The sequence below is a fragment of the Ursus americanus genome, chromosome 2 (genome assembly GCF_024610735.1).
Source record: "Ursus americanus isolate L20-20 chromosome 2, mUrsAme1.1.p, whole genome shotgun sequence".
In the NCBI taxonomy this organism is placed as follows: domain Eukaryota; kingdom Metazoa; phylum Chordata; class Mammalia; order Carnivora; family Ursidae; genus Ursus; species Ursus americanus.
The window spans coordinates 102885477-102910949 of record NC_142128.1 but is presented as its reverse complement, the minus strand read 5'-3'; the positions used below and the strand labels follow the sequence as shown (position 1 = coordinate 102910949).

Genomic DNA, 25473 nt, shown 5'->3' with positions numbered 1-25473 from the left:
ATAACTAACTAACTAACTAACTAACTAACTAACTAACTAACTAACAACTTTTTAAAAAGGATAATTTTCCTTGCTGGGTTGTTTGGCTTCCTGGAAATGTAGTTTGAACAGCAAAGGTATGGTGTTTGCTTGGTTCTTTAATTTTTCAAAAGAAATGTTTCTTGATTTCTTTTAAAAGCATGCATTTTATTTTTATAATTGTGCATGTTACAGGTGGGGCTTGAAATTGCCTGTGCCCTTATGGGAAGTATGGGCTGCCACTTGTGGGGTGTCCTAGCCAAGCCGCACGGGGTACCGTTCTGCTTACCTGATTAATTTCTGGTGATTGGCAGGTTTGCATGAGGGGTAACTGCTATTTTTGTCACAGTGAATCTATCTTTTTTCATGTGGGTGGAAGTGAAAAGTTTGGACTTGGCTTGATTTAATAAAGCTGTTGCAGATTGATAAACATGTTTCAAACATCCATAAGACTATACAGGATGATTCAGAGCAGCTATTTATGTCAATGATAATAGTACAGCAAGAATTCAGAACAATCCTGAATATGTTTCTTCCCTAGCTCAACACGTAGAGATAATCCACTCACACACACATATATTTTAGCATATTTTGATACTTAACATATTTAAATTATGTATTTAAAATGATGTGTATTTTATAATAAGAAAACCACGCACACAGCTCAGATGTGCTTCTTTTTGGTGCTGTGTCTTCCATTTTAAATTTGGTCATCCGACAACACACCCTGGTTACCGCGCAGTGTGGAATTGTAAGCCAGAGAGAGAGTTAGTAAATTTCTGCAATAATCAGGATGGACCAGACAGTTTCTAAATTCCCTTAATGCAGGAATCAGGAATTCATATGGCACAGCAAATAGAATTACTTCCAAACGGTTGTAACCTAACTCCAAAGGAAGGTTGCCTTTCTAAAGCCCTGATGGACATTACTCGTTTACATGGTAACATCAAGGCCTCACGTCCTGGGAGCATCGCAGCAATAGCTTGAGCGGGCACGCGCCCGATACAGAGGGAGAAACCATGGGCCCAAAAGGCAGACACGGGGCCCCATCAGCAGTGGCTGAAAACCGTGCTGGCCCACGTGTGCCCCTCCACCCCCCGAGGAAACCGAGAGGCCTGCAGGATGCCAGGCAGAGGGTCAGCTAAGGTGTTTTATCGGCTTTCTGTGCTTGCACATTGCCAAATGGAGGTGGGGTTGAGTCAAGAGGCGGGGAAGCAGTGTGCATGCATGCAGGTAACAGACCGCACAGCGCCATGGGGTCAGGGCACGCACCCCATCACTGACCTCCTGCAATAAAAATGAAATCAAAGGCTGCTGCAGGTGTTGGCAGCTCTTCTCCGAGTTCCTTCCCCACCCCGGGCCTCTGTCTGATCGGAGGACCTGGCCTCTTATTTGACAGTCTTGCACGCTCTCAGCAACCCCTCGTCAAGGGCAAAGGACTCCTCCAGGACCCGGGCCTGCCCCACTACCGCCTCCACGCTGCCCCCTCCTGGCTCGCAGGCCCCTTAGTTCCCGGTCGGGGGCTCCAGGGCAGGTTCCAGAGCGACCCTGAGTCCGAACGCCTGCTTCCAGCAGCCCCCCGCCAGCGCCGACTGGGTCACCCGTCCTTACCTCCTAGCCTCCTCCTGCTCTGCTCCCTCCTGCCACCTCCCTACCTGTCTTCCTTGGTCCTACGTTCTCCTTCCTTTTCTCTTTATCCAGCTGTTGATTTCTCTCCGACCCCGATGGTACTCAGGTCTACCCCTCTTTTAAATGGCACCTCCCTTCCCTAGGACGCATGCCCCCCCCCACCACCCTGGTCTCTCCCCGCCTTTCACCACTGGCCTGCTGAGAGAGTGCCAGCCCCTCCGAGCCCACCTCTGGCCTCTCTCTGGCCCTGTGGCCCTTGGTCTGGGGCTGCTGGCCTGCCTTCCGCCCTCCACTCTCTCTGCAACCGCTGACCAGCTCACCACCAGCATACCAGTTGCCAGTTCCAGCCTTAACCTGTGTGAGTTCACTGCAGAGCCCTACACTTGCCGGATGCAAAGACCTGTGCTTTCCAGATCCTCTCCCCTCCTCTATCCCCACCCTCAAATATTCATGTCTCCAGGATTCCAGCCTCAGCGCTCCTTTAAACAACTCCCCTTCCCGCCTGCCCAACCCCTCGTAACCACCATTCTCCTTCCTGTTTCTGTAGGTTCAGCTCCTCTAGGACCCTCCTTATAGGTGGAGTCCTACAGTATCTGTATCTTATGACTGGGGTATCTCTTAGCACAGTGTCCTTGAGGCTCATCCACGCTGGAGCACGTGATGAGATTTCTTTCCTTTATACGGCTGAATAGTACTCCATCCTGGGCACATACCACGCTGTGTCCAGCCATTCATCTGTCGATGGACACTTGGTTGCTTACAACTTTTGGCGCCTGTGGACAGCACTGCTTTGAACATGGGCCTGCAAATGTTTCTTCGAGATCCTGCTTTCACTGCTTTTGGATGTGTACCCAGAAGTGGGACTACTGGATCGTATAGTAATGGGTACTTTTTTGAGGAACCACCATACTGTTTTCCATAATGGTTACCGTCATTTTACAATCCCATCAACAATGAACAAGGGTTTCAATTTTTCTGTTTTTTTTAAAGATTTTATTTATTTATTTAGAGCACGAGCAGGGGGAGGGGCAGAGGGAGAGGGAGAGAGAATCTCAGGCAGACTCCATGCTTCAGCGTAGAGCCTGACGCGGGGCTCGATCTCACAACCCTGAGATCGTGACCTGACCCAAAATCAGGAGTCAGACTCTTCACTGACAAGCCAGCCAGGTGCCCCCAGTTCTTCTGTTTTTGCCAACACTTGTTATTTTCTATTTTTTTTAAAGATTTTTTAAATTTATTTGTTTATTTGACAGAGAGACAGCCAGCGAGAGAGGGAACACAGGCAGGGGGAGTGGGAGAGGAAGAAACAGGTTCATAGCGGAGGAGCCTGATGTGGGGCTCGATCCTAGAACTCCGGGATCACGCCCTGAGCCGAAGGCAGACGCTTCACGACTGAGCCACCCAGGCGCCCCCTATTTTCTATTTTTTTGATAGTAGCCATCCCACCACGTGTTTTGATTTGCGTTTCTCCGCTGATAAGTGATGCTGATCATTTTTCATATGCTTATTTGCTGTTTGTATATCATCTTTTGGAGAAACGTCTATTCAAGTCCTTTGCCTGTTTTTAAATTGGGTTATTTGACTTTTTGATGTTGACTTGTAGTTCTTTATGTAGTCTGCATATTAACCCCTTATCAGGGATAAGATATGCAAATATTTTCACCTGTTTTTAGGTTGCCTTTTCCACTCTGTTGATTTTGATGCAGGAAAGTTTTCAAGCTGGATAGAGTCCCACTTGTCTGCTTTCGCTTTGGTTGCTTGTGCGGGGCATGTTTATAGAACGTGTTTGAGTCACACAGCTCGCTGGCTCATGGCCACGGAAGGGCGATAAGAGGAAGTACCGCCATCTTTGTTCCTTACCGGGCTGTTGAATTGGGGTTTGCTGGTTTTTAGTGTGGACGTATCCTCCCTAAAATTGGAGGAAAAAAAGCTTCTTATGGGGCAGAAATTTCCACCGGGTCCGCTAATAGACCAGCTTTAGATTGTTGAGAAAAGGATGCTTTTCCTTTTTAATAAAACAGCAGCCAGTAACTGCACGCGCAGACTTGTAGGGACCTGTCGACACGGGTACTAAACCTGCTGATAAACACATCCTAGGAGAGCAAAGACCGGAGTGCTGCAGCCTTTGCTGCTAAACATTACCTTTGTCATTTGCTGTTTGGCAAAAGGGGATAATGAGAAAGAGCAGCCAAGACTGTAAAAAGGCAGCGGGGAGACGACCCTCCCCTTCTCTTCACCCTGGTCCCGGGTGTTTGCCTGGCACTCACGTGCCCTGAGTTGAGACCACCAAGTGCGTCCGGGCAGTTGGTGGCAGGAACCAAGAGTGACCCGCGCAGGACGTCGGTGCCCAAGCCTCTGCCCGTCTGCTGACCGCAGGGTGACGTGTTTGTAAGTCTGGCTCACCACCCCCTCAATCCTCCGCAAGCCATCCGCAGAAAGGAGGGAGCTAAGAGCAGTCTCTTCACAGGGCACGTGGACTTTTCCAGGGCCGCAAAAATCAATCGACTAACGAAGGCTACATGAGTACCTTTAGTTTCCCGGTATCGAGGGATCGTGGCTCTTTCTTACCTCTTGAAATGTTCCCAGTGCCTCCTCTGTTTGCCTCTCTTCTCTTCACTTTCATAAAAGACAGCCTTTCCCTTCTGACTCTGAAATTCCCCGTGTAAACAACGTAACACCTTTTCTACCTGAGTCCATCCGAGGGAACACAGCACGAGAGCTGGGGGACTTCTCGAAAGCCCTCTGGTCGCCATCAGGGCGTCTGAAAGCATATGAATGATCCTGTTGCTTTAGCTATTTCCGTTGAGCTCATCTTTAACATTATTGGACTTTGAAACAGGTGCTTGTAGCTGAAGGAGAGAAGATTACTGGGGATTTTACTGTATCTGTGTGTTCCTATGTTTAGAGAAACGTGTAAAAGTAAAGATGTGACTTTAAACTTTTTCATAGTTTTTTTGTTACTGTGGTAAAATATATACAACACAGACTGTACCATTTTAACCGGTTTATGCACACGATTCTGCAGCAGTAAAGTGCATACACGTTGTCAGACAACTGCCCCACCACCCATTTCCAGAAGTTTCTCCTTCCACACTGTAGCTCTGCACCCATTAAATAACCACTCCCTGTTCCCTCTTTATACTTTTTTGAGAATGATTTTTCTTTTTTATTTTTTTAAGGTTTTATTTATTTATTTGACAGAGAGAGCACGAGCAGGGGGAGAGGCGGAAGGAGAGGGAGAAGCAGACCCCCCCGAGCCTGACATGGGGCTCGATCCCAGGACCCCAGGATCATGACCTGAGTCGAAGGGAGACACTAAACCACTGAGCCACCAGGTGCCCCTAGAATGATTTTTATAATAAAAGCTTATATTTTGAAAAAGAGGATATATTTTATCTTGATCCATAAATGATGTTTGGTCATTCTGTTATGCTTCCACTTTTATTTTTCCTGTGCAGTTTTTCCCCCACAAAAGCTCATTACAGTCTCTTCCAAATGAGTTAGTCAAATGAGAAACGGTTTTTGAAATGTCAATTTTATGAGGTTTCCTGTAAGGATTCAGAGAAGCCAGTGAGAATTTCTCTAGAGTGACTCTCAGTGATCTTAACCCGGTCAGTGTGGAGATCGATCACAGATTTTGTCCATTATATGAACTGTATCCTTGTATTTCTTCGTTGTTTTTTCATTTTTGTTTTCTCTTTTTTTAGGGATAAAATCTATTGTTCGTACTTTTTAAAAGAATCGTAATTCCAGTGTAGTGAACATAGAGTGTTGTATTTGTGTCCAGTGAACCATATAGTGATTCAGCACTTCTGTATATTGCTCAGTGCCCGCCAAGATAAGTGTCCTCTTAGTCTTTCGATTTTCTTATATTTGCGTCAGTTCCATGTGTAAGGCCCATCGTTGGCTCTGCATTGTACCGGGCACCAGGGAAAGTATAGAAGTTGAAAATGTGTTTATCGCTTGGAATAATAATATGGTTATCAGGAAAAATGCAATAGAAGGAGGACAGTCTGGTCCTCCATTGAGAGCTGGCTACAGAAAACATGATTTCCAGTGTAAAATTAATGCTCCACTTAGGAACATATGATATGAAATCAGAGCTGAAGTCTGGAAATAGAGTACTAGTACTGATGGTGATATTAACACGTAACAGTCATTAAGCACTTACCATGTGCCAAACACCACACTGGGTGCATTCCTCACACGATCTCGTGTAAGCCTCACAAAAACTCTACAGGAAGTTACTGTCGGTGTCCCCATTTTACAGAGCAAAATGCTGACGCACACAGAGATTTGGGGCATGGTGCTGGGGTGTGATGAAAGGGAGACAGGCCGGACTCCAGGCACGGAGCGTGACATTCACCGCCATTGTTGGGACAGCCATCAATGCGCCATTACAGTGTTCAGAACGTCTGGGCTGGAATAAAGGAGGTGGTCTTGTGCTCTTACGTTTTGTTCGTCCTTGAAATGAAAATCAAAAAGGGACATTGATGGAAAGACCATCTCAGTTTTATAATGGTCTCTTGTACCACGTCCCTCATTGGTTTGCAGGCCAGGGTTCTTTTTTTTTTTTTTTTTAAAGCCTTTCTAGGCTGCCTCCAGATCCCCTCCTGGATGCCTTTCCTGTGGAAACCACCTTGCAAATCTCCGTGGTTGACCAGCAACCCGTTCCTGCCATTGTTCATGTCAGTCTGAGGCCTTGTTCCAGATGAAATCCAGTGATGCCTGGAGGAGAGCTGCCTGATTGATTGCATGGTCAGGTTTTTCATTTCTTAAAAATGTACTCAAGGGAGATGCTACCAATCAGCTGATGCAAATTATTATTATTATTTTTAAAAGAACTATTGCCCACTCCTGAGCTATGAGGGAGGAGAGTTCCTTCACACCCCTCCCACACCTGCCAGAGATTTGGGGTGCGCTCTCAAGGCAGGAAGGGCATCTGGCAGGACCTGGTGATAGCTGATCCCCCCAACCCTCCAGCCACTTTGAGGATCTTTGTCTTAACCTATAGATGTTGAAATGAATGTTGTCAAAGTAGCATAAACACTGGTCTTGTAAAAAATATTTTACCAACTAACTACACAGAGGAGCCGTACAATAAAATCCTGGCTCTTTAGCTCCTTACTGTGTGCTGTGTGGTATAAAATATTTTGTTTTTATCTCCCTTCTTGTGGCTAATACTTATAAAACCAGCAATGATTTTATGTGACATTCAGAAATAGCAGTGTTAAGAGCCTCTAAGCCCTGGAAAGACAGTTACCGTTTTTCCTCATTCTTTTCTCCAATATTGAGAAGTTCCCAGACACATCCAGTGCCAAGCAGTTTGCAGTCGGCCTGTTGTTACTTCATCCGGTTTCCTTCTGTCGCCAAATGACAACAGCAGAACTAAAGCACGTCCCCTTAGTCTGAAATCTGCCTCAAATGGGAAAGAACGGAGGCTGGGGTGGTGGGGGCAGGGGGAGGGACTCAAGCAAAAGTCGCAGGGATGGTGCATGAGAATGACAAAAATCCGAATATTTTTGGAACTATGGGAAGGGGCTGCCTGTTCCATTTTGACATTATATTGACATCTGAACTACCCTCGAGTCAAAGACATCCTGCTTGTGCCGGGAGAAATAGACGAGAAGGGAATTATAGAATGAACTATGGCACCTATGATGCATTTTTCGAGATGGAAACTGCAGACCAGAGTCTTCCAGGAAGCCGTGAACAAATCTGGAAGAAGAGGAGCCGGGAACAACATGGGCTGGGCTGCTGGGGAAGCCAGGTGTGGTGGCGAGGTTTCCAGAGTGCCCTCGAGGTTCACCGTGCAGCCTCCTCTACAGATGGGGAGAGACCTTCCAGGGCTCCTTAGGAACTAAGGGGAAACCCGCGGCTAGAAGATGCTCCGAGCTGTACGGTCGTGAACATCAGGGTGTGGCGCTTTGATTTCTGGCAGACAGGATGTAAAGAGAAAATCGTGCCTGCATGGGACGGCTGGCAAACTCCTCCGCTTAGAGACGGCCGTGACTCAGCCGCCTGACGAGGAGCTGGGCAGAGCTGGCAGAGAACTGGGCGTGCTCAGGTTACCCATGGCTATGAGACGTTGGCAGAGCACAATGCGTGCCTCTGGCTATTACGTGCAGGTGGGAGCTTTCCCCTTTGCTGGAGCCATTGCTCTTCCCGTGATCTACTGGTAACAAGAAGAGAAGCTGTGGCTAGGTCGACAGCTGAGGGCAACCTATTTGCAATTCACAGGCAAAAGGAATGAGTAAATAAACAATGTGAATTCTGGACCAAGGCGTAGTCACGATTTTTAGGTTAAATAATTTCTCGTTCTGCTGTTTAAATGATTATAGCCAACCGCGCATTTAAATGTAACACTAAGGGCTTTATTAACCCCAATTTCCTCCGTCAGAAAACAACATATGAGAAATTGAAGAGCTAATTCCTTTTCCTAATAAAAGTGACCATTATGAGTGAGGAACTGACCTGGTGTGAATGCCAGAGGCTCAGGGATAGGCTGGTGGACATTTGGTTCAAGAAATAAAGTTGTCAATGTCAAAATACAAAATCTTTGAATTCACCTCTAGAATGAATATAAGCGCACTTGGTACAAAACTCAAAAGGTGTAAAGTCTCATAGAATAAAAATGAGTTCTTCATAAACTTGTCCCTCAACCACTCAGTTCCCACCTCACCCCCTCCGCGTTCACCAGTTCTCTGGAGTTCTGTGTAAGTGTGTGGGTGGGGCGCCTACTGTATGCAACTGTATGCATCACGCTTTTCCATGATGCAACAGGTCCTGCACACCCAGGTCATAAATATTTTAAATACCTACCTCACTCACTCTCTGCCTAGCATTCTGTGGCACGAAGGACCATACTTTATTTCACCAGTCCCCTTTTAAGCAGGATTGACTTCTTTTCCATTCCTTCAGTAAATCTGAATTCTTTTGCAGTGGATGTTCTGGTCTATAGGTAACTAGACCCCAGCTTTGTCGTTATTTTCATTTGCCTGCTAGGTTTTGGCTCATCCGTTTATTTTCAACATGTTTCAAGCATTTTGGGGGCTGGGGGCTTTCTCTTGTGTACCCAAGTGGTGATTGTGACATTTCCAGCAACTGCTATAAGTTCCATTTTAGATACAGAGACACCTGTCACCTAGTACAATGCGTGGAAGGGTTCTGAGCTGGTTTCTCAGAGGAGAAGTTGCCTAGTGGCTGATACACACACAGTGGGGAGCGACGCGGTTGGGTAGGTAAGTTAAGGGCAATGTCAGGCTTGGCTCACTTGATTTGCAGCCCACTAAACCTGAGCTGGTGCGCTGCCCGGCCTTCTGCAAAAACCGGATGGTGCACGCGTTGATAGGTATGATGTCAATCCGGCTACTCTGGGTTTATCCCGCACAGACTCTGTTTTCTAAATATTAAGGGAAATACAAATCAAAATGAATTTTGCCGACATTTTTCCTTCATTTCGAAAACTTTCTAGATTGTTTTATAGCCATGAAACCCATACCAATGTTTCGTTAAGTAGAGTTTTCAGGAAGCTTTATGCCCCTTTTTATAAATGTCTAGCGAAGAAACAAGTAACATAAAAAGGAAATAGTGAAGTGCAATTTTGCACAGTGTATATACTCTTCAGTAGGAATGCCTGACTCAAGATGGGATCTTTGTTGTTCCCCTAAAGAGGAATTAATTGGCTTGTATCCAGAGCAGTCCCAGAGTTGACCTAGCTCAGACTCCGCCCCGCCCAGGGCGCGCAGGTCACCATGAGCACCTAAGGCTTGCTCCTGTTTCTTTGGGTTGACCCCACCTTCAGACAAGCTCTTCCCTCATGTTCTCAAGATGGCTGATGGTAGTTCTGGAACTTTCCCTGGCCCAGATGTACGGCCAGGAAGCAGTGTTTCTATCCCTAGTCATGGGTTGGCGTGGTGAGAGTGAGTTACTCGGGGGCACGTGACCCCAGGTCAGTATCAGCCCATTAGAAAACCAGCTTTGCAGATGTCGTTCACGTGCCCTAGACTTCGCCCTTATGAGGTGTACGAATCAGTGGCTCTTAGCATATTCATGGAGTTGTTGTTCTGATGACCTGACATTGTCATCCTCTCGGAAAGAGCCCGTGCCCGTTAGCGCCCCCCGTGCCCCTCCCCTCCCCCTGTAACCAGTCGTCTGCTTTCTGCCCTGATGGATTTGCCTTCTCCGCAGGCTTCGGGCAAACGGAACCCTACCGTATGTGGCCTCTGCCTCTGGCTTCTTTTACTTCGCGGATGTGTTCAAGGTCCACCCCCGCTGTAACGTGTGTCAGCTTCGTTTCTTCTTTGGTGAATTACATTCCGTGGTGCTTCAGCACAGCTACTGAGGGGGGTGGATTTCTCACTGGCTGTCTTCGCCTGCACCCCAGCTGCCCCCGCCCCGGGGTTTTGTCCCGTGCAGCCTGGTGAGGGACGTGCCCTCGGCAGACACGACCAAGGCCGCAGGGGAGTGTCTGTCCCCATGATCAGCCCGAGTTGGTGGGGGATGTGCCAAGTTCGAGATGTCCATCGGCCATCTAAGTGGAGATGTCGAAAAGAGAGCTGAACCGAAGGGCTAGGGGGCCTGGGGGAGTCAGGGAGTCTGGCAGCCCTCAGGAAATGGACACCAGTCCGAGCCTCGAGCCCGGATACGTGCATGGACGGGGGGGCGGGGGGGGAGCAGACAGACGTGAGGACTGAGGGCTGGCCCCGGGTGCTGGGAGGGGACGGGGAGGGAGCCTCCAGGGAGGCAGGGAGCGAGGGGTGCCCAGCTGAGCGGACGGCTGTCTGCAGCAGGGGCTGGCCAGCCAGGCCGGGGTGCACGGTGCTGGGCTGCAGGTGGGAGCACACTATTGGGAGGGCCCGTTTCTATTTATGGCATTGCTGCGAGGAGGGATCCAGCAACCGGGAGGTGATAGGAGCTGACACTTCATGAGTCACCACGTGGTAAAGAGCGGATCCCCGAAAAGGGTAAATCAAGAAACGGCAGAAATAGCAGCATCCGCACATTTAGAAAAATGGAGGCAGACACCTCAAGACGTTCCGAATGGCTGTCCTGGAGGGGGGGGCGCGGGTGGGCAGTGCAGGGGTGCGGCCCGGGGCTCTAAAGAGACGCCTTTGGGTATTCTGTGCCTGGCACCCTGTTGGATGGGGGAGGGAGGGAGTTTCTTCCATAATGAAAACATAAAGGACAAAAAAAGTGGGCATTTGTGCACACCCCCCCGCAGCCCCCCTACCACACCACTGCACACCAGCCCACACTCCACACACCAGCCCCCCACCCCCCACCACACACCAAACCCCCAGAACTCCCCACAGCACACACGCCACACACACTCCCACACACCAGCTCCAACACACATACACACACACATCCCACACCCCCACACATATACCACACACGCCACACCCCTCACACCCCCTACCATACGCACACACACACCACACACACACCACACACCCCACACCACACACATACATACGAGCGTGGTGATTTCTAATGGTGTTTTGTGGGGGTGAGGGCAAAGAGAGCCCTGCTGTGGCCGTGCGGCTGGCCGGGGGGCGATCTGCTCCCGGGGACCCCTGGTTTCATGACATCCTACCTGCACTGCTAGCACATTTTACTCTTCCTTCCCTAAGCTCTTCTCTGGCTCAGGGAGAGAAAACCAGAGCCCGGGAAGGGGAGGAACAACACAGGCTCCTGGGGTGTGAGAGTGAAGGAGGTAACTTGAAAGCTCTTCTTTCTCCCAGGTTCTAAGCCCTCTACTGACTCCCTTCTGCTGGGGTTCCGTAGGGAGAACAGGGTGACACCTCCCCACCCATCCCTGCCACCCCGTAACCTCCTCAGCACGTCACCCCCTGCACCACCCAGGCTTGAGAAAGACCGCATGGCTTGTCTACTTTGGAAACCTAGAATTCTCAGAAGACCCACAGAAATGCATGTGGAAGATGGCTGCCATCACTTGGTCTCAGGAGAGAAAGGATGGGGGGAGCTGCATGGGGTGGATGGGCGCCAAGACTCTAGTGACAAGATGGGGAGCTCTGTGCTTGATTTCTGTGGCTTTTGCTCCAAATGAGAGGCTTTGGCTCTCACAGGCAAGTGTGTGGTACACCCGGCATTCATCATGGGAGCTCCCGGGGCGGTGGTCCAGCGGTCCCAGAAAGGGAGGTTGGGCATAGTGACACCACCCCCGAACCAGAAAGAACCAGAAAGAAAAGAGAAAGGGAACTGCCCTGGGCTGAAGGTCGGTGTCCCTGCCAGTTCATAGGTTGGAACCGAATGCCCGGGTGAAGGCGCAAGGAGGCAGGGCCTTCCGGAGGCGAGTGGTCACCAGGTGGCGCCCTCAGACACAGCGGGGCCCTGACAGGAAGACGCACCCTGTGAGGACGCAAGGAGAAGCTGGCCCTCTGCAACCAGGAAGAGGGTCTCCCCAGAAGCTGGCCGCACTGTCGCCCCAGTGTGGGACCTCCAGCTTCCAGACCCTGAGAAAGAAACCTTTGCTATTTAAGCCCCCCTGGGTGAGGTGGTTGGTTATGGCGGCCCGCATGGGGACAGGGACCACGAAACAGGAGGTCAAGTGAGCCGAGACGAAAGGAAAAGATTTAAAAGGCAGGTGGGGAGGGGATAGGGCTATACACACATGTGTGTGTGGCGTGTGTGGTGTATATGGTAGGGGCGTGTGTGTGTGCGTGTGTGCGTGCATGCACGTATAGGGCCTCTCAGGAAGAGAGGAGGCTGGTTGAAGACCTGGGTTTGGTGTCGTTTTGTGGACTGACACCATGAATTAGTGTTAGCTTCCTGGGGTGCCATAACAGATCGCCACACGCCTGGTGCTGGAAATAGCAGAGGTGTATTCTCTCACAGTTCCGGAGACCTGCTGTCCAAACCAAGGTGTTGCCAGGGCCATGCTTCCTCCAAAGGCTCTAGGAGGCACCTGCCTGCCTCTTCCAGCATCCGGTGGCCCCAGGAGCTCCTTAGCTTGTGGCAGCACCTCTCCAGTCTCTGCCCCTGCCTTCCGAGGGCTTGTCCCCCACGTTTCGTGGTGCGTGTGGGTCTCAGATCGCTCCTTCTCTTCTAAGGACACCTGTCATTGGATTCAGGGCTCCCTCCAAGGCCAAGATGGTCTCATCTCCAGATCCTTAACTTAATTACATCTGCAAATACTTTATTTCTGAATCGGGTCACGTGCGTAGACGGGGGCACATCACAACTTGCACATGTCTCTTTGGGTGCACAGTTCACCCCACTATAATTAATTACACGGTTTTGACTTAGATACAGAGCGCTCTCTAGAGGGAGACTTTCTCAGGAGTATTGCCCCAAATTTAAAGTTCTCTTTTGTTTTGTTTTGTTTTTTGTCTCTGCAAAAAATAAATAAATCAAATGAATGGGTCCATAGAATATATTAAAAATCTGGAGTATGACTGAGAAAAAACAGGACAATTGAGAGCCTGACGGTGAGTACAAGTCTACGATGGAAGTTAGGAAGTTTCCCTGTGATCTCACTGGGTTCTGGGGGGGAAGATGTGTGGCAGGCACGTTGCAAAGAAACAAATACAATGGTGGCATTTTCAGGAATCCCTGTGCTGAGTGATTTTCTAGTTGAGTATTTGATTCAAATAAGTGATTATCCCATCTGTTCATCGATCGAACATACTCTGAACCCTAAAAGACAGAGGTCAGGTCCTGTGAGGGGAACCAATCGGAACGTGGCTGAACGGTGTCCTGGGAGAGTTCCTGGTCTGATAGGAGAGAAAGACCTTCTCCCAGGAGCCCACATGGGACAGCCATGGGATTTGGGGAAGAAGACAGGGCATCCCGTTGGAGGGATCAGGGAAGGGCTTCCTGGAGGAGGTGGCACTGGGGCTGGGCACTGGAGGAGGGGAGGACTGAATACGTGGTCATGGAAGGAAGGTCGTTCTGGGCAAAGACAAAAACAGGTTTGACTGAAGACATCATAGTGTGTGTGTGGAATAGTCCGTGGTTCAGTTTGGTGGGACGTTAGAGTCCGTTGGAGGACATAGAGAGCTCAAGTGGGGCCAGCTCACGGAGGGTCTCCAAGGCCACACAAAGGAGTCTATTGTGCAGACGCATCCTTCTCAGGAGGGCAGTTTGAGAGTCTCCAGGGGCGGATATAGTTGGAAAGAGCTCCTCCAAAGGGAGCACCCCTCTGGCCCAGGGTCTGAGGTCCTGGACAGTGGGAACCTTTCCATCTCTGGGCAGGAGGTGATTCTGTGCAGCTCCTTGTAAGACTGGAGTGGGTGAGACCAGACGCAGAGTCCCATAGGGACGCACGAGCTCCTCCCCAGCCCGCCAGCCCGCCAGCCCGCCAAATCATACCTTCTAGATGTGGCCCGCCAACAGGGCTGACTCTTGGGGACATTGTGCTGAGTGAAATAGCAGTCACAGAAGGACAAATGCCGCTTATAGGAGGGACCTGAAGGAGTGAAAGCCACAGAGACAGAAAGAAGAATGGTGGTCTGCCAGGGGCAGGGGGAGGGGAACTGGGGACGTGGTGTTCAATGGGGTCAGAGTTCCATTTTGGGAAGGTGAAAGGTCCTAGAGATGGAAGGTAACCATGGTTGCACAACAGTGTGAATGTACTTAATACCACTGAACGGTGCACTTAAACATGGCTAAGCTGCTAAGTCTTATGTTATGGGTGTTTTACTGTGATTAAAAAATATAGACCTACATATAGATTCCAAGGGAGCCCAGAACATGGCCAGCAAAGACCACGTCCATGGTCACCAGCCTGGGCCAGGCTGCTTTCATCTCTCCTGTGCATTTTTGTAATGGCATCTACCTGGTCTCTGCTTCTGCCCTGGCCCCCATCTCTCTATTCCAAGTGTCATCTGCTCAAAAACCTCTAAGTGGCTCTTTATCTCACTTGGAGTAAAAGCTGAAGCTTTACGTGGCCCACACGGCCCTGCTGGTGGCCACCTGAGGCCGCCTCGTACTATTCTTGTCCTCTGCAACCACGTGACTTTTTGACGTGGGCTCCCCAAACAGGCCAGCACACTCCTGTGTCGGGGTCTTTGTTCCTGCCTTTCCCGCACCCGAAGTGCTCTTCCCAGAGCCACATGCCTTGCTGCCTCGCTTCCTTCAGGTTTTAGCTCAGATTTCACAGTAGCGAGGAGCCTTCCCCAACTACCCTATAAGATAATAATGCCCCTGCCCCTCCCCACACCATCTATCCTGCTCGCCCGCTCTTACCAACCCCGCCATATTTGTTCATTGACTCCCACTTGGTCGCCCCCACTAAAATGTAAGTTCCAGGAGGGCGGGTCGTCTTCTGTTTGGTTTGCTCTCATGTCCCTAATACCCAGAGGGGTGCCTTGCTTGTCCTAAGCGTGGAATGAATAAATAAATAGTAAATAATTATGAGTGTGTTGAGACTTCTCACTTTGTAGGCAGTGAATCAATCGGGAACAGAATCCACTCATCTCGAGGAATGATGGTCTTACAAAATTGCTGGAAGGGTTGGGGTGCCAAGGGAAGGGAGAGCCATCAGTCGTTGGCCCACACTAGCCGACAGAGAAACAGGAGGTTTCGGAGCCCGTAGGACCCATTGCCAGTGTCACAAGGCATGAATTTCCTGGGAAAGGAGGCCCTCATGAAAGTCCTGTCACCATGTTTGTCTGCTCCTGAAGGGGGAGCCACACAATGGCTTGTATCTCCTCCATCTTCTAGAGGACACTTGAGTGCTCTGGTTGGTGCAATCGGTTGGTATTCTGGGAAATGTAGTTCCCAGGCTTCCAGCCCCTGCCATTAAGGGGGAATATACGAGTAGAGAACAGAGCTGACATCCCATTGACGGCAGGGAGTGTCTACCCTCTTTGCTCTTCCTCCTTCATTCTCTTTAGTGAAAGAGTTATTTCACAGATTGCAGTCTATCAGGCTTTGTTGTCCCCTGTGGTAGGAATGTTCTGCCTCAGATTTTCAGAAGGTAATGATTCTAAGCTAGAATTTATGGAGCTATCTATGTCTGCACTGCACTAAGCCCCTCATATAAATTACTGAATTTAGCCCTTGTGAGGTAGGCATTACTATTTACCCTCATCTTATAGGTGGGAAAAGAGGAAATGGAGGCTGCGTAACTTGTCCAAGGTTGCAAAGCTAGAATTTGATGTTGGAGTTTGGGTTTTTAACCCTTAGATTATACTTTCCTGCACAGAATGTAAACACCCGTCCCGGGGACCACAGCTACGTGAAGGCGCACGAGGAGGAGAGGGGTTTGTAAGTCTAGGTGAATTTGCTAATAAGAAAGAAAGAAAGACTACCTGAAAGTAATGCTCGGGAGCCGGAAAATACCAGCCAGGGGTAGGGCTCAAGGAGCGTGTCCCATGGGCTCAAGGAGTCTTGGAATAGCATCGTCCCGTGGTCACTTCAGCAAAGAAAGAGGTAAGTAGAGAAAAACATGATTTGTGATTTGGAATTCTAATCCTCTCCGTGCCACTTTAGCTTCTTTTTTGGTGTTGGGCATATCATTCAGCCTCCTTGTGTTTTGGGCACCTCATCAGTGTAAATGAAACAACTCTGTTAAGCTTCCCCATCGAAGACTAATGGGAGGGGGTTCTGCTCGCTCACTCTAAATTACTCTGAAAATGCAGCTGTTACAGAGTGATGTCCTACGCAGACGTAGAATTGAACACTGGACTAGAAGATCATCCAGGTGTCATTTAAAATTCATCAGCGAAGGGGACAGCTACACAGTCTGCTAGATTTTGCTAGACTTTACCTTGAAAGCTTGCCTACACTTTCTTAACTTTAAATCCATCACTTTTAATTTTAATCTCCTCGAACGAGTATGTGTTCCTGTCTTTGTTCTCACCCCTTGAAATGGACTCACTGAAAACCATCTTGTTTCACCATAGTTATTTTTAGACTTTATACATATTCTGGTTGCTTCGGTCTTCACTGTTAAGTGATTTCTCTTAGATTCTTTGATTACTTTTGGTCATACACTACGTTCCTCTTTTGGGCTATAAGGCATTCAGAACACAATGCGGCCTCTGACGTCATGTTTGAAGAGAGCTATTTTGCAGGAAAAGCAAAGCACTCAAATACCAATACACATTCACTTCCACCATAACGTGTATTAGGAGCCACACCCGGAGCTGTCCTGAGTGTTAGGGACATACACATTAAGGACGTGGCCACTGGCCTCGAGGAGCTCACAGCGGGTATTGTGCCCATAATTTTGAACTCTTAAATGCCTGTCTCAGATCTTAAGTTGGATGGTCTTAGCAACCATCTTGCACCCCAGCATTGCATCGTGCCTGGAGAACTCTAGGCTTGCTGGGGAAAAGGACAAATGGAAGCAGACCATGGACAGCTCCTGCCTGGCGATGTTGTCATGCAGCTGTGTGCTTGACGCTGGGTGATGAGGGATGGGGGGAGATAAGCCCACGGTACCAGTGGATCTGTAGAGAATGCCATGACTAAGCTGGACTCGTTGGGAAAAGGTTCCTGCAAGAAGTGGGCCTGTTTTACTGTAGCAAACGTTTATTTTTAATTTTGAGCCAAATTTCTCTCACTTGTCTTTCAGGGAAAACTGCTTTCTAATTGTCAACCATTCCGAGTCTGGAGTTCAAAATCCACCTCCTTGATGTTGGAAGTTTGATGCCTTTGGCTTGCTTTGTGCTTTTTGTTTTCTCACACTTCTGAGACTCGGCACTTTCACACATCCTCTCACTTTCTTCGGGAGTGTTGGCAACACCTCTCAATTTAGCACGGCTCTGCATTTCATGTGTTGCTGTTTACTCCTCCTTAAAGATCATTCGTTAAGATGATGACTAAGGCCAGAGCCAACACTTGGTCCCAGGCTCCCTCCCTGTCTGAAGACTGGGGACCATGCATCACAGTTTGTAGCTTGGGACTTGGATTGTACTTTTTTGAGGAGGGTTGGGTGGGGCAGAGGGAGAGAGAGAGAATCTCAAGTAGACGCCAAGCTCAGCTTGGAGCCTGACGCGGGGCTCTATCTCATGACCCTGAGATCATGACCTGAGCTGAAATCAAGAGCCCATCATTCAACCGACGGAGCCACCCAGGTGCCCCTTGGGTTGTGCTTTCAATCCACATGCCCGTGTTCATCTGAGAGATGAGATTTGTAAGATGTGCTACAGGAAAATTTTGCTAAAATAAATATCTGGCATCTCTCGTGGGCTCCCTTCACCTTCCAAATAAGTGAAACTCTCCAAAGGCAATCTGGTACCCGACCCACAGCTTTGGCACTCTGACGCCGGGGTGTGTGTTCCTCCTCCTTCTTCTGAACCTCCTTCTCGCTGGACAGCGTTTTTCTTTCTCTTTGTCAGCATTTGTGGCTCTGGGCCGGTAATGAAGTTGGTTCTATGGAGGCCAGTTGAGCCAAAGCTATGTGGGATTTCTTCCACGGGGAACAGAAGCCTCTGGTTTCTCTTATTGCTTCTTTGGTTGCTCGTGACTCAGTCCTCAGTAGCAGGGGTTTGGAAAAGCTCGCTGGAAGGACCTAGCGCACAGTAGGCATTTAACGATGATCACTTTTGTTCGTGCACTCTGGGCCTGGCTGTCGGCATTTTATCCTGCCGCCTGCTGTCACATGGAGAGTCAGGTTAGCCAGCGAGGCATCGGCTGGGGTTTCTCTGGGCACATCGTTCTTCTCCTGGGACTTGGTTTCTTCATTCTTCATGTGGGAGTGAGAAGGCTGCCTCCTTCACAGGTGGCTGCAAGGAATTATAAACCAATAAAGTGATTGCTTAGCATGTGGCTGAATGTCAAGGGCAATATAAATGCTTAGTCTCATTTATTTAGTAGTAGTTGGGTGGCCACGTGAATGTTGCTGTGGAAACCATAACTCCTGAATTCCCTGACACTAGTCTGTGTTGTTGTTTTTAAATGAGGCTTTAAATTTAAATCCTGTGATTTAAAAAAAAAAATATATATATATATATTAGAAAAGTAACAAGAAGGATCACAGCATAATCTCAGTTGCAGCCTTTTTTATGGAAACAGTGTGAGCTGTCACTCTCCCCCCCACCCAGGAGTGTCTGTCATCCAGTTACTCTCACTAGATCTCTCTTTTTGTTCAAGGTCATGTCTCCCATCCATTCACCCACCCACTTACCCAGCCACCCAGCCACCCAGCCACTGCCCCCCTAACCAACCCCCCTTCCACCCACTCTCCCACCCATTCACCCACCCATCTACCCACCCACTTACCCACACATCCACCAATCCACCGCCCCCCACCCAGCCCCCCCATCCACTAACCCATCCATTCATCCACCCATCCACCCACCCATCCACCCATCCACCCATCTATCCACCCACCCACACACCCCCTCACCTATACACCTACCCATCCATTCACCCACCCAACCACTCACCCACCCATCCACCCATCCATCCATTCATCTATCCATTCACCCACCCATCCACCCATCTCTTTACCCACCCACCCTTTCATCCATCCATTCACCCACCCAGTCACCCAGCTACCCACCTACCCATCCACCTATCTACCCATCCACCAGTCCCCAACCAGCCCTCCCACCCATCCACTCACCCATCCATTCATCCACTCATCCAACCACCCATACATTCCCCCTACCCATACACCCCCTCACCCATACACCTACCTATCCATCCATCCATCCATCCATCCATCCATCCATCCATCCATCCAGGATAACTGCATTTCCAACTCATGAACTGGAAATGAGCCCAAGCCTGAGTAACTCAGAACTAATGGTTTTGCAGGGAAGGCACAGCACTGAGAAGACATCCTGGGTGATGGGGACAAGCAAGAGCAGAATTTGTGCAGCTGGTGCAACCAGAGGCAGAGGCAACAAAAAGTGTGGTTGATGTGGGAGTGGCTGTGTCAGCAGTCTAGAAGAGGACCAGAGGCTCCTCAATGCTGGTACCTAGGGCTCCGGCAGCATACAGCTGGTAGACGTCCATTGAGGGCACGGCAACTACAACACTGGTTAGAAACATTGGTCTTGATTTTAAGTCCTCATTGGAGGAACTCCTAGAATCCCACACCTCCTGTAAGTTGCTCTCTCCTGCAAACAGGGTCTTCATATGGGTCCCCTTCCTCCACCATGGTCTTTGAAGCTCTTCCCTGGGCTGTGTGTGCCTCTCTGCCCATCACCCCTTGTGGCTGGCTAGTGGCTCTCCTGCACCTGCCGGTGCTCACATGGCTTAGGTGCAGACAGCCCCCCCCCCATGACCTTATTCTGACGGTTCCTTACTGAGATCCTAATACCACAACTTTTTTTTTTTAAAGCACACATTCCCAGTTTGGTTTCTGACCCCTCATTTCCCACCAGCAGTCAGCCAGTGTCTCCTGATGCCCTTCCCAGTGTTGGGGTCTGCTCTGGCTGATGTGAAAATGCCTGCCGTGCGGGGGCCCCTGACGTGGCACACAGGGGACCCCTCTTTCTGGGGATTCTGCTTCAGAGGGTCATTGTGGCTGGATCTCTTTGGAATCAAACACACCACCTTCCGCCCATGTGCCTTGTGTCGGAAACACTATTGCCACTTTTTTCTTGTCCTGCTCACTGGCTTGCAAACCAGCATCAACACCGCCACCTTCCTCCTCATTTCCATTTAGTCTCCAAGCCAAGCTGGCCCAGGGCTGAGGGCCCAGAATGGATTCCTCATTTCTATCCCCTTTTGCCTCTTCCACCACTTTTTTAAAAGCAGCTTTCTTGAAATACATTTTACATATAATATAAGTCACCTAGCCTGGGTGGCTTAGTTAAGTGTCCAAGTCTTGATTTTGGGTCAGGTGATGATCTCAGGGTCATGAGATTCTGTCTCTCCCTCTCCCCCCACCCCGCTCACATGCTATAAGTACATACATACGTGCATACATAAGAAAAAGTCATCCTGTTCACACCACACTTTTGTTTTTGTTCTTGTAGATATACTGGTGCGGCCATCACCATAAAGTAGTCGCCATCACCCCGTGAGATCCCTCAGACTGGCTAATCCCTGCCCCTCCCTGATGCCCAGGCAACCGCTGATCTGCTTTCTGTCTCCACCATTTGCCTTGTCTGCGTATTTCACACAGAAGCAGTCCTAGAGCGTGTGGTCTCTCCACTCGGCCTGTCCATCCCCTCCCTCACGAGCCACTGACACTTAGGTTCTTTTCACGTTGGGGCCATTATGAGTAATACTGCTATGAGCAAGTCTGCTATGTGCAAGCTTTTGTGTGGACATACACTTTTTCCTCTTTGTTTTTTTCCCTTGGGTGGATTCTTAGGAGTAGAATTAATGGGGAGGACAGTAATATCCTATTGAACTTTCTGAGAAATTGCCAGAATGTTTTCCAGAGTGGCCACACCATCTAACATTCCCACCAGCAATGCCCAGGAGCCCCCATTTCTCCATATCCTCCATGATCGTCGCTGTTGTGTCTTTTTGATGTCAGCTGTTCCGGTGGTAGCTCGTTGTGGCTTTTCATTTCCACGATGACTGATGATGTTGAGCATGGTTTCATGTGCTTATTGGGCTATTTGCCACTGTTTTGGATGAAATATGTGTTCACATCTTTCGCCTTGGGATTAGATTATTTTCTGGTGAGCAAATTAGAACATCTCCTTTTGCTTTTTTACCTCCTAACAGGTGGGCCTATCTGGAAAAATGGTGCCCTTGTGACCTCCCTGTCCCTTGTCTGATGTCCGTTCTACATTTTCCTAATCCCTGCTCCATCTTGCCCCGCCCCGTCAATGGCTCTTTCCCCAGGGGCCCCTCGCTGCCCCCTCCAAGGAGAGTACTCCACCCTTCTCTGACCTCCCCTGACTCCTTTGTTGTGCTGGTTGTACTGTAAGCTGAATGCTGTTCTAGAAATTTTAAATAAAATTGTTCCCCGGCACTCATGCAATGACAGTTGGCCCTACTCTGCCCTCAGTTCATCGGAGCAGTCATCCAACAGATATGGTTTGGTTTTACCTCATGTCCTGGACTGTCACAGACTTATTTCTACTTGTTGCCAGCCGGCATGGCACCTCTGTTCCTGGCTCCCGGCTCCTGGCTCCTGGCTGGGCACCAAAGAAGGCTCTGGGTTTTTTCCTGGGCACCCTCCCTTGGCTGGATCCGTGTCTTTGGGCAAGTCACCTCACCTCTAAAGAGCTCTGAGTTCCCTCTCTTATAGTCCAAACTCCAATTTTAAGAAGTTGTATAGATAAATGAAGTGTGATTAGTTTTTTCTTTTTTTGGTTAAGTGCTTGGAACACCTATTTTATTATAAAATATTGAATCACCGACATTCTCTACTCATTTCCCTCCTTGGCTTTGTTTGGTTTTTTGTCCTGGCCTCAGCTAAGCATGAAGGGGTGTGTGTGTGTGTGTGTGTGTGTGTGTGTGTGTGTGTGTGTGTGTGTACGTTCCTGGACGTGTGTGACCATGGGTGCTTGTGGGGCAGCCCCATCCGTTACCCTCTAGCTCCTTGTGATCCCTTTCCTAAAAATCAAAACTTGCTCTGATTTCTTTTCTTATTTTAGTAACCTTTTTCTTATAATAATAACAATATTATATTTGTCTCTGAAAACAGAATTGGAAACTCCCAGAGACATTTTATACTCTTAATGTTTTGATGCTGGATTCTAGTCTTTTTTTTTTTTCCTGATTATATACTTTCACTGGGTTATCATCATACTGTACCTACTTAAAGTTTTTAATTTAACACATCATCACTGTCTTTCTATTACTTCCATAAAATTCTTCTTTTATGAAAATGTTTTTAATGGCTGCATAGTATTTCCTGGTCTGAGGACAGTGTAAGTTATTAACCCCCCCCCCACACACACACAGATGCACGTGTCGGTTGTTTTTCTTCCTTCACAATTATAAACAGTGACACATGGGCTGGCCGGATCCCTTCTCAAAGCAGGTTACTGCTTGTGGTAAGTGGTGGCGTGGTTCACAGCTGTCACATCCGGTGCCCAGCGTCCAGGGGCTGAGCACATATTGTCTGGTCTCCCTCTCTGTTTTCAATAACTGGTCTTTTCTTCCCCAGCCTAAAAGCAAAATAAAAATAATGTTAAAACATTTATCACTCCAGCCACACGAAATTGTTTCTCACCCTTTCTCTTTCTCTACTTTTATCTACGGTCAACTTGGGACTGAACTCAGACTTGGAGGTTAGCATGAAAGGAATTTACGAGGGTAAATTGATTACTGATTGAAATGAGAGTCCGAGAGAGAAGAGCCTTGCTTCACCTGCAGGGTAACGACTGTCCTCTGACACTACAGTAGAGACCAAGCACACAAATGAAAGTGACCAGCTTCTGATGACTCTTTGGCAGCCCACACATGATCATATGGTTCCCAGAACACCAGTAGATCAAATGCAAATATTGTGTGAATATTCATCAAGATACCACATGGACAGTGTAAGCTGCTTTAATTATCTTTCAAGGAGAAACTCAGCTGCCTCTGGCACGCGCAGGCAGCCCGCTGGCTCTGCTCGTAGTTGTGCCCGAACCATTTCGGAAGTTATTTCAAAAGAAGAATATTAAAGAGGAGCGGAACCTGTTATCTGTTGCCCTCTGCTTAGCAATTAGAAGTGGCCAGCCTGATTTTTTATTTTTTCCTTTAGACTTTCAAAAATACAGTGCCGTAATATATTTTAGCTATAAAATTTGTGAGCTACTTGCCCTTGAGATATAAATAATGAGGAAGCTAAACTGCATTTTCTGGTAAAATCTAAAAATCCCACGAAACATTCCCAAAGAAGTTACGTCCATTTGATAATTAAGCAACAAGAAATATGGAATAAGAATTTCTTTCCCTTTCCCTTTCTTTAGCCAAGTAATAGACCTTAGTTTTTTCGCACTTTGCACTCGTGCATTTAACAGGGAAATATTGTTTCATCCAAGGATATCAATGGAATAAATGAATTGGTGTTTATAGAAGGGCTCAGCTTTTAGAAGCCAGTAGGTAATTTCTTCATTCCTAAAATAAGGTGTGTGTGTGTGTTTGAAGTAATGCTGTTAATGTCCTCGAATGAAAAGGTAAGAAATCTATATAGATAGATAGATTTGTCTATCATCTATCTATCTATCTATCTATCTATCTATCTATCTATCTATCTATCAGTGAAGGGACTACTTGCATCATTAGAATCCTTCAGTCCAACAGAAAATAAAATTATAGTTAGACTTTTTTTTTTTTAAAGGTAAGACACTCTCTCTTTTTTTTTTTTTTTAAGATTTTATTTACTTGACAGAGAGAGACACAGCAGAGAGGGGACACAAGCAGGGGGAGTGGGAGAGGGTGAAGCAGGCTTCCTGCTGAGCATGGAGCTGGATGTGAATCCCAAGGCCCTGGCATCATGACCTGAGCCGAAGGCAGACGCTTGACGACTGTGCCACCCAGGCGCCCCTATATTTAGACTCTTAACACTTGATCTTAGCCAAAAGGCCAAGAAGTGACATATAGTTAGATTCTTTAAAGACTAACTTTTTAGGCTGCTAACTCAGAATAAAAATCCTTGAAACTACAGGAATTCTAAAAACCTAAGGTGGTCTTGAAAAAGCCACCATTAAGACTAAAAATAGGGAGTACTTTATATACAACTGAATTACCCAAAGAAAACAATTACGAGCTGGATAACAACAACAACAAGCCTATTTAAAGGCAAGGAGAGTGGCTAGACGTAGGCAGTGGCCACAGGGGAGTCAAGGGTTCAGACCCTGAGAGAAGGATTATATGGGTCTGTTCCAATCTGTAGGGCACAGTGGCTGTAACTCAGGGAGAGAGGGAGTCTTTCTGGTTTGAGGCATTACCTGGTGGAGTTAAGGGCTGTCACTGGAAAGGGAGAAGGAAAATCTTGGAAAGGAGAGAGGCAGCCCTAAAATCTGCAATTTTCCCCAAGTCCTTGGCTGATATTTTTGAATTTTGTATACATGGGAAAGCTACAGGAAGTCAGGGGAAAGCAGCATCTGGAAGAAGACAGAATTGATTTCCACTGCTATCGCTACAGGGGAGCAGAGCATGGAGTGTAAGTCCCAAGCGAGAGGGTTTGGGAAACACTTTGGGCTTTTTACTAAAAGCCCAGAAGTGCCCCACTTTAGGGGTAAAGAACAAGTCTCAGTCAGGACCAAGGAATTTTTCTTAGATTATAAGCCACAACCGACACAGATCTGGTCTAACAAAGCATAAAGCCAAGTTGCTACAAGTTTAAGGTGATCCACTAGCTTAACTGCCTATTGTAGAACAAAATCAGTACTCTTCAAAGGAAGATAACAGAATCTAGCGTCTCTATGATGTAATGTCTGCCGTATTCAGCACACAGTTAAATTTTATTGGATATCAGATATGAAAAGAAATAGGAAGATGGGATTCAGAGTCAAGAGAAAAATCAGTCCATAGAAAGTGACCCCCAAATGAGCCAGATGTTGGAATAAGCAGACAAGAAATTTAAAACTGTTATAATACCTGTGTTCAAGGATTTAAAGGAAAAAGAAGCAGATAAATGGATACTATATATGTATGTATGTATGTGTGTATGCATGCATTAAAAAGTACAATATCTGAAATGAAGAATTTACTGGATATTCTTAACAGAGAGTGGAGATAGCAGAAGCAATGCTTGGTGAGCTTAATAAAGGATGACAGAAATTATCCAGACTGAAGAATTGAAGGCTAAGGATAATGTTAATAAATAGAACCACCTCAGTAACTTACGAGACAATTTGAGTAGTGCAATAACATACATGTAGTTGGTCTCCCAGAGGAGAGGAAAGAGAATGGGGCAGAAAGTAATTTGAATACAAAAATGGCTGAAGTAGCCCCAAATTTGGTGAAAAACTTCTAGATTAATTTATAGGTCTTAGAAAT

At 47.9% G+C, this 25473-nt stretch overlaps 1 protein-coding gene across 1 annotated transcript in view; it reads left to right on the top strand.

The window, feature by feature from the left end:
* DRC8 (dynein regulatory complex subunit 8) overlaps window positions 1-21391 on the top strand; it is a 149417-nt gene extending 128026 nt beyond the window's left edge. Inside the window, exon 7 of the mRNA XM_087859576.1 lies at window positions 21256-21391. Coding sequence (XP_087715702.1) covers window positions 21256-21308 — 53 coding nt within the window. The 3' untranslated portion in view covers window positions 21309-21391. The remainder of the gene's footprint in view (window positions 1-21255) is intronic.
* The last annotated feature ends 4082 nt before the right edge of the window (window positions 21392-25473 follow it).